Genomic DNA, 9,934 nt, shown 5'->3' with positions numbered 1-9,934 from the left:
AAATAGTATCCGTAGCTTCTCCACGTAGATTCAAGCCTGCAAAAATCACTGAGCAGCCGTGCGCAAGAAGTCTTTGGGCAATGTCGAGGCCGATTCCTATCAGGCAACAGGGAGTTTGTATCAGTATACTTGAATGCTTGAAGGCTTGGGAATACATGTCTGAACCAACGCCTCAACGAAGAGAGGATCCATACTGACCTGATCCTGCGCCGGTGACCAATGCAACTTTGCCTCCGACATCGTATCCGATACCCATATCGAAGAGGGACAATGTCGGACGTATAGAAGCACGTGTTGACATTAGTCCTTTGTGCTGAAGGAATAGAAAGGAAAAGAATCTGCCGCCTTGGTCAAGTCCAAGCAGTTTTATAAGATTTCTGTGCAGTAATTGCTGCAGAGAGCAAGGATTCTCAGTCGGAGACGTCCACAAGAAGGTACTTACACCGGCATGGCGCATTCAAATGCCACGACAACATGCAGGCCTCCAACAGAATCTTAGGCTATCAAGCGAAATCAAGCGAATCAGGAGCAAGACCCAAAAAACACCCCTGAAGTTAGCACTCTAGTGAGTGGATCCAACATGCAACCGAACGTCGGCCCATCCAGACGGAAGAAAAACGATCATTACCATCATGGCTGTGCCCTCAGGATTGAAAAGAATGAGAAAGATGTGACTGCGCTTGTGACGGGCCCGCAATAGTTCTGCAAACTTATTTTATTTGCGTTGTAATTGGATTTAAAAACATAGAAAATTGACTTGGACGCCGAGGTTGGCCCACATTGCCAGCTGGGGATTTGCCCATCACAATCTTGAGATGCCCTACCGGATTATGGACCTAATCATACATAATGAAAACCAAAGTTAAGCTAGAAGTTTCATAGAACATGAGCGGCAGTCAGAAAGATAGAGAATATTGAAATCACGACGCTGACTGCTGTATCTACAGTGGTCAAGTAATATTGCAAGTAACAAGCTTTATGCAACAAATCAAAGGTTGCCCGATTACACAACCGAACTTGGAGCCTGCTGACACGGCGATCAACATTCAACTGGCAAATATAGATAGTTATGGTTTTTCTGAAAGGAAAAGTGCTGAATGGTGTTACGCTCGAGAGGTGAGAGGTGAGGCATATCAAGAGATGAAACACACGATACAGAGCTCGTCACAGTGAAGGGCACGAACAGGTAAAAGAAAGGAGACGGTTATATTTAGTCCATAGAGATCAATTGTCTAATACACAAAGAATGCCCAGAGGTTTGGCAATAGACCAAGATTCTTCGGCAATAAAGGTCGCACAGCAGACTTGAGGTATCGTCAGCCCCAGCCAGTTTCCTATGCGACTTTCAATCCGGCAAAGATATTCCCAAACATAGCCCGCCAGAGATCAAGCATATAGAATTTTCTTGCAGCCCACAGTCCATCTCCAGCTTTGGGAAATACCTTGGTTGCATGTCTGACATATGTTGAGGTGAGACTCATGACAGGCTTGGGCTTCATGTTGTTGGCATCCGCAGTATACGGTGTAACGGAGTGGATGCCATTCGATCTCATGCTCCGCCAAAGACGAACCAGGTATGAACTTGTAGCTTCGGCACCCAAAGTCCAAGATGCATTGGCATATCCGAACACATATGCCAAGTTGGGCACGTCTTGGAGCATGCAGCCCTTGAACCCGAACTTCTGGTTCGGATCCACGGGGTTTCCGTTGACAGAAAGGGAGATCGCGCCAGCGAACCGTATTTTGAGCCCAGTTGCGGTGATAATGATGTCTGGCTTGAGAATTCTTCCAGACTTCAACACAATTTCGTTGTTGGTCACCACGTCAATGATGTCGGTTACGACGTCTGCCTTCCCAGAGCGTAACGCCGCGAAGAAATCAGCGTCTGGACACACACAAAGACGTTGCTGCCAGGGGTTGTATCTGGGACTGAAGTTCGGATCCATAGGAATTGAAGGGGGCAGCTCCTTGGCAGCGCGTCCCAGTAAAGCTTTCCGTGCTGACTGAGGGAATAGCTGACAATAGTAATAAAGCAGGTAACCGAGCAAGATGAATTGAACTCTCAGAATTCGGCTTGAGATACTCCTTGGAAGTACAGACAGCATTAGCCTGCTGGGAAGGCTCTTCTGGGTTGGCAGCCCCGTAATGTAGGTTGGGCTTCGCTGAAGCATTGTCGTTCGACTGGCCTCCGTGGCCATGTTTGGTAGCAATGTCACCGCAGTCGCTCCACTTCCAATGATGACCACGTGCTTGTTCCGGTAATCAAGATCTTCGGGCCAGAACTGTGGATGAACGACTGGGCCTGTGAAGTTTTTGATGCCAGGGATCTCCGCAGCCAGCGGTTGCTCATAATCGTAGTAACCGGTACCTAGGACGACGAAACGGGCCTTGAAACAATTGATCTTTTCACCGTGCCCAGTTGTTTGTAATTTCCATAGCGACTCTGATGACTGCCAGTCTGCCGAGATGACTTGGTGGTGAAACTTGATATTTTTGTCGATACCATACTTCGACACCGACTCGTGCAGGTAAGACATGATGGATGGGCCGCTGGCTAGAGGGTCGTCGCCTTTCCATGGATTCCATGAGAACCCGAAGGTATAGATATCGGAATCTGATCGTATTCCAGGGTAGCGAAAGAGATCCCAGGTTCCGCCAATTTCGCCACGCCCTTCGAGAATGGCGTATGAAGCCCCTGGAGGCCCGTGGGCCTGGAGGTAGTATGCTGTGTTGATACCAGATATGCCGGCACCGATGATGATGACGTCAAAGATATCGCCCGCAGTGGCGAGCTCTGCTTTACTAAGAGCGGCATCCATGACTCTTTTGTTGGGAAATTGCACCGGACGAATAAAGTCTGCGTAGGGAGGAATTAGATGGACCTTTTGATCACCAACTTGGGTTTATATACTCGATTAACGTTGCTGGAAGCACTCGATAATGGGAAACGTCGGAGCAGACTTGGACACGTGCAACGGCTCATGTACATTGGAATTTCATCCTGCAGCCTCGGGTTTCAGCACCCCAGCAAGCTGGAGATGGGACGACTTCCTGAACGGGACAATAGTCTCCGGTAAACCGCCTGCGTCGGAAGCGGGGCTACTGGCACTGTCGGAAACTCCGTGCCATTTCTTCGGGCTTTGAAGTCCGCCAAGCTCCGCTGGCCTTTCATTGCCAGTGAGTCTTGGAAGAAAACTCATCGGCTTGATTCAGCATCGTGTTGACTGTTGCTCCGTCCCACAACACCGGCGTGAGACAGTAAACTTGGTTTACGTCAATGATGCGCAATTACCCTGCATAACCAGGAAACTGCCGGAATGTACAGAAGTGACGGAAACTTCCCATACGTTGGTGTTTGAAAAATATCTGTCGCATAGTGAAAACCCGTCACGATGTAACTCCGTCCGCGCATGCAACATGCACAACTGGGCAGGAGACTTCTTGCTTCGCTCTCTTTTCAATCAATATCCCCCCTTTTGTTCCAGCTGAGGCCGCACACGTACACTTCAAGGGAATGTGAGGTGTTCCGTTGCTCCGTGCATATGGGAATCTCCGGCAACCGCGGACGCCGTTATGATACATCATACACGGCACCACGGCGAGGTCCAGCCGCAACCTGTCTTGGCGATAGCCTGGTATGTTCATAGAATCCCGCCCTCATTTGGGTAATAGTTCTCGCCTTCATGCTTTGGAGCAAATGCTGAAAAACAAGGGTCTAAAAATATTTCAGCCGGAAGCTGTCAAAGCGCCTCACATCGGACTGCCCAAGGTGACGATGGACGGCCGAGGTGCCTCGGCCACTTCTCCGGGCGGGGCTTTAGAGAAGCGACTTAACGCATTATTCGTTTTGCCGCGACTCGCATTAGTCGCATTCGCATTTGTTTTACCCCGACCGTGTTTTGCCGCTCAGATGACAACCCCGCTCCAGCTTTTTATCTTTTTTCAATACCAGTAGCCGAAATGACCAGAACCCATCCGTAAGCGCAGACTACAAGCCTGATATGCCCCGAACAGCCTGCGACGTCTGCTACGATAAGAAAGAAAAGTGCGTCTTTGATGGAGATTCCACCTTCTGCAAGTTTTGCGTTGCACACAAGCAGCCATGTCGACTCACTAGGCCAGAGCGACGCATGGGGCGTCCCCCGGTGGTCAAGAATCTACCCCATGGGCACAGCGGGATCATACTAGGTCTTGACATACCCTCGAGTCACAAACCGAGCTACCCCAGACCTCAGAATAACAAACAAAGCATTCAATTCCAAAGTCCCCGCGACCTTGGACTGGAGCAGGGAAATCTGAACCCTCTTGTGTTGTTGCACAGCTCGGCGAATAAGCATCATCTTCTCAACGCCCTCACAGACCGACAGATATTCTACACCTTTCATCGAAACTTCATGATCGGTCCCAGTTTTGCCGAGTCATTTAGACTATCCATTCAGACGATACTCCCCTGTTCGAACATCAGCCTACTGAAGGCATACGATGCCGTATTTGCGGTGTGGGATGATGTTGGTCAAAGAGTTAAACCACCCGAGGAGATAGATCTATCCGAGGGCAGAGACTGTTTGAAGAATTTGGTTCAGTTCGGCAGCACGTCGGACCTATTGGACAACGCCTCGATCTTGATGCTGGGCCAAATACTGATTGTCTATCATCTTTTCACCACTTGCACGTCAGCCTGGGCAATCAATCGACATGCGATCCTGTCGGCCAAAAAGTCTTACAGCGACCTCCTTGCCCAGCCTATATTCGATCCGATCTCAATCACGCCGATTCTGTTCGACACAGCTGAGTCATTGATACGGCGGGAAATACCTGTTATTCAAGTGCCAAAAACCGATCGCTTTATTGTCGACAGGTCGGTGGGTCTATGCTGGTCCCTTCTCCCCCTGTTGCACGAACTATGCGAAGTTAGCGAGAGGATGAAGACATGGTCTAGCCAGGACCTCCTAAAACAGAGTCAAGAACGGCTTTCAGAAGTGGACGACGCTTTTACGGCCGTAGAGCGAGCGATACGGGCATGGGAGCCGTCCGCACCGCCCACACTTTTCGAAGACTTTACTTCAATTGAGGTCGCTGCGATGCTTACACAAGCTCGCGTTTACCGAACCGCCGCTTTACTTCTCATACATCGGCTTAGATATCCGCTGGGGGTTGAGGACGCTGTTGCGCGCTGGCATGCCAACATGATCTGCGCAGAGTTGACTGGATTCGTCAACTTAACACCTGAAGATATGAGAGGACTTCCTGTTGGACTTCCTCTTCTGGTGGCGATGCTTGAAACGAGGGAAAGCGCCAGTAGGATAATACGTGGCTTGGGCTTATTCGCCTCACATCCCCAACATCTGGCAGCCCTTGATAATTTCGTTGATCTTGCTTGGGCAGCGCGGAGAGGTGGCTTCCAGGGCCTCTGGTTTGATCTGGTCCACGTTAGCTTGCAGGTGCCTATTGTTCCTTGAGTTTGTAATTCCCATACGAATGCTGTGCGCAGTAGTCACATCTTGTATCAGAGAGGGTTGTTGCAATCGATCAATCGCTGGACCCTGGAAGAGATCCCTTCAGTAGGATTGATGTACGATCTGATCAGACCAGTTTTCGGTCAATGCTCCTCCTATCGCTCGCCGTGCATTAACAAGCTCTTGAAGTACGCGTGCTGGATGGCTGAGAGGCGATAGAGTTTCACAAAAACATAAAAGCTTCCCGGATGGAACCCGCCTGATACCCCGGTTGTGCTGAAATGGGTTGGCTTAAACATGTCCCTAGCCACGTACCCTGTCCCTGTGAATTTCGCGGGGGAGTGGATGCGCCGGAGACATTCTTCCTACTTGGGTTTAGCGTTGTCGATCTCCCCCGTGCCGCCCGGAGATCTTGCTGATCACACCTCATGACCATGTGGCTCTAATTCTAGGAAAGTGGACAGTATTCAACGGAGAAAGATGAGGAAGGTAGTGCTCTGTTCATGGGCATGTTGTACAACTCTGTACAGCGGAAATTCCGCGAGCCCGAGTCCGTTGGTTGGTAATCTAATATCAAGTCTACATTGATTGATCGGAGAAACGAGCAAGTGTGTCGTACAGGGAGACCACCACGCTGTCACGTCTCAGAATACGAAAAGAGCAACAAGTTTCCGGGAGCTGTGGCACGGCCGCCCAGTTTTATCGGACGCCATCTGACTTGAACAGATGAATTGTTGCGGGTAAGAGCCGCAGCAACAGTGAGGTATAAGACCATGAGAGTCCGTCTGCCGAGAATTAAGTGGCGTCTGCAAAGATCTTCTACTTATCGAACTTCTCATCACAATGACGGACATCCTCAGCTCCACCCTCAAGACGATCAACGGCATTGCGGCTGTTGCTGTTCATCCTCTTGTTCCTGCGTCCCTTCTCACCTTCGTTGCTTATTCACCGCCCGACATGTTGCGGCGATCCCCAAGTCTTAATAGACTTCACCAATTGCTGACCGCAAATTTTGTGGTCCGCTACCGACTCCCATTACAGATTCTTCTGGTTGCAGGAATTGCTAGATACCTAAACAGAGCAGCGAACCGATGGGCCTTGAACAACTGGCGCCTTACCAGTCATCCTGGTTGGAGATGGGCAAATGAGATTGCGGTCGTGACTGGTGGCTGTAACGGAATTGGAAAGGCCATTGTGATAGGTCTCGCTCAGAAGGGAGTTACTGTTGCGGTACTTGATACTCAACCAATGCCCGCAGATCTGCGTTCCAATCAAAAAGTCAAGTACTGGAAGTGCGATATTACCTCGCCAGAAGCCGTATCAGCGACCGCAACGGAGATCCGGGCCTCTTTGGGCAATCCGTCTATCGTAGTCAACAATGCCGGTGTCGCCTACACTCACTCTGTCATCGAAACCGACCCGGAAGACTTACGGAGAATATTTGGCGTCAACCTCCTTTCTCTGTGGTCTACAGCCAAGCAGTTTATCCCCGACATGATTATGAAAAACAAGGGCCACATTGTCACCGTGGCAAGCATGGCATCCTACTCAGCTTTGCCCACCGCAGTGGACTACTCCGCAACCAAGGCTGGCGCTTTGGCATTCAGCGAGGGTCTTTCCTGTGAGATCAAGCATGTATACAAAGCATCTGGAATATTGACCACCGTGGTACATCCAATGTGGGTCAGAACGAATATGACTACGGCCCACGCTGAGAGGGTGGAACAGTCCTATGGGCGTATGATGGAACCAGAGGATGTGGCAAAAAGGGTGACTGGTCAAATCTTCAGTTGTCGAGGTGGACAGCTCATAATTCCAGACCAGTGGTCTTGGGCATCCGGAAACAGGGGTCTGCCGAGTTGGGTCCAAGAAATCATGCGGGATGCGGTGGGAAGAGAGGTTCCGAGACTAGGAGAAGCAAAGTGAATAGGAATGATAGTTTTGCCATGAGATAACCCTGTACATTTACTCTTTTCTAGTGTCCAAGGCCATCGACAGATGAATAGAACGAGAGGAAGCTCAAGATCGAGTAGTATTCCATCCATGCACTGCTCCGTTCTTAAGACATTTCGAAAAAGCCCTTGCTGAGAGTTACAGAAGCAAGCTTTACAACACATCCATACATTCCAATACGAAACAGAAGTCCAGAAGGATCAACTTCACCCGAACGATTCCAAGTGGAAGTTGTTATTGACAAAGTTTAGGCCGCGGGCCGACAGCAACCATTCCGAGCTACAGCAATCAGACCGGGCGCGTCCGCAATCCTCACACTTGTTAGTCGCTCTCCTAGGAAACTTGGAAAGTGTTTTCATCCCATCCGTAGGCTCTCGTCAATCGGCGAGATAGAATCAAACTCCGGTATCCTTCGATCTGGAAGTGGTGCGGTGCGTGAATCGTCACGGGACGAAGCTGTGGTGAATCTTCCGAGGGGACGAAGGCAACAGATGAACCACCTTTGTTGCGCATGATCGAGAATCCCAGATCGGCCATAGCCGCCTCAAATGATTTCCAGCTAGTGGATGAGCGAGCTTTCGACTTGCTGAATAGTGTCCAGAAGAATTCTGCAGTGGAAGATTTGACCTTGAATGTCATAGACCCCAGCGTGTCTGCTTCCACGGTGACATTTCTCGCAACATGCTTGTCATCTCCTTTGCGTGCATCAGGACTTTTGGGACTGGCTGGGCAGTCGCTTTTATTCTTCCGATTCGGTCGCTTGGAGGACTTGTTTGCAGCCGGACAAACTTGCTCGCTGTTGAATAGCTGGTGTTGCATCTGAGGTCTTTCATCGGTCTCTGCTAAGCCTGCCGAGTTGCAGGACATTCGGTCGATTCCGTACGACCTTTCGGACTTTGTATCACGACGTCGCGTGCTCTCTTCAGCAGAGAGGGGAGAATTGAGTGGCACCGAGACATTCTTTTGCCGAAATGACACTCTCAACTGCTCGCAATGCGCATCAAGATCGGAGATGGAGTCCCTGAGAACGTCTTCATACAGGCCCCTAATAGTTGTACCCATGCGGTCAGTGACAAGTTCATCAAGCTTGTTGAGGCAGCCTTTGGCCATGCTAGTTCTCAAAAGGACGGCGATTGGGCCGCAGTAGACGCGCAAGTCAATGAACTTGTCCCTTTTCAAACTGTTGAGAAAGTCGATCTCCAGAGTGTGACATTTTGACACAAAGGAACAGCCTTCCGTGCCGGACGGTGGCGGTAGACCCAATAATTCCGAGAGCTTTTTCACGTAATCATTGACAGAGACGAATTCGTGAAACGCCTTGTTTTCATGATCGCGGGGATTGTACAAGAAAGTTGAAGTCTGTGGCTCTTGCTTCCACAACCCAGCGAGGTAGCCCAACATGTAAATAACATCTGCTGGGTTCTCGGATGCATGAGCAAGGTGAAACAGTAGGTATCGCTGAGAATCGCTGTCGATGATTTCCGTGGGGTCATTCTTGAAGACAATTACAGGGTTTCCGAGCTGATCGAAAGCGTTTGACTTGCGTTGAAAATGACCAATTCCGAAGCCTTGATAGATGAAGCGCTTCAAGACTGCTTGCAAACGTGCCCATTCCAGCATGCAGGAGTTAGAAAGTTCTTGAAGAAGCACAGGCCGACATATGCTCTCGGTGCCAACACGTTGCAACTCCCTCAAGAGATGACCAATGTATGCCCAGATGGTGGCGCCCTTGACGAGATTCTGAACGACATTGAAGACACAGGCGCTCGAGTACTTGTCAGTACAGTGGGGCGATAAGCTTTGGTGTTCATCCAGAATTCCCTCTGGCTGGCTGCAGAACCATCGTTCGACGTCGTGCTTCAGTGTACCCGGCTCTACCAACAACAGTTCCAAAAGCTTATCGATGTCTTCCTTCTGGTGTCGAGCACCCCTGGAAAAGTCCGCAAGTTCGGAAGACCCTCCTGTGTGGTTCAGTTGGGCGTTCACGCGGACGCAAGGCAGTGTGAGCTTTTCTGCATGCTCGGCTTCAGGCCCAAGGCTGAGGATTTCGGCAGTGATGCTCTTGAGGTCACCTATGAAACATTGCTGTCTTGCCAGAATGAGGTCCCCAAGCAGTGTGGGCACGCAGATGCTTGTTGCTAAGTCGGACGCCCAAAGGGCAAGAGGAAGTTCGTGTTCGGCAACTTCCCGTGAGGTTTCATAATCCTTGCTATCCGGAAAAAACATGAATTCGCCCGGCAGCGGTGATCGTGGGCTTACCCCGCGATTTATCATGTAATGAACGTACATGCGATCGCCAGATTGTCCACCACAACCCACAAAGACTTGTTGGTGCAAGGAAGTGGTGGCACGATGGGTGAGATGGTTGATTGTCACGGACTAGAGCCCGGATTGATATCTCCGGCTTCGCCGGAGCAGTTACCGAGATCCGGCTCCGTTGGACCCACTATTCTGCCGCAGTACGCCGCCTAACCCGGCCTGCTTCACCGCTGTTAGGTGCCTACCCTTGTAAAGTCCTTTCTTCC

The 9,934-nt window shown here is 50.3% G+C and overlaps 1 protein-coding gene across 1 annotated transcript; it reads left to right on the top strand.

The window, feature by feature from the left end:
- Nucleotides 1–6,704: 6,704 nt before the first annotated feature.
- On the top strand, nt 6,705–7,077 carry COL26b_014382 (uncharacterized protein; the record flags this gene model as incomplete). Its single annotated transcript, XM_053186954.1, has 1 exon — nt 6,705–7,077. A coding segment is annotated over one exon (373 nt), but the record flags the coding sequence as incomplete, so codon positions are not given.
- Nucleotides 7,078–9,934: the final 2,857 nt, after the last annotated feature.

The sequence above is a fragment of the Colletotrichum chrysophilum genome (assembly GCF_026319265.1).
Source record: "Colletotrichum chrysophilum strain AFK26 chromosome Unknown scaffold_357, whole genome shotgun sequence".
NCBI lineage: Eukaryota > Fungi > Ascomycota > Sordariomycetes > Glomerellales > Glomerellaceae > Colletotrichum > Colletotrichum chrysophilum.
The sequence above is the reverse complement of the archived record's forward strand: the minus strand, read 5'-3'. Positions and strand labels throughout refer to the sequence as shown.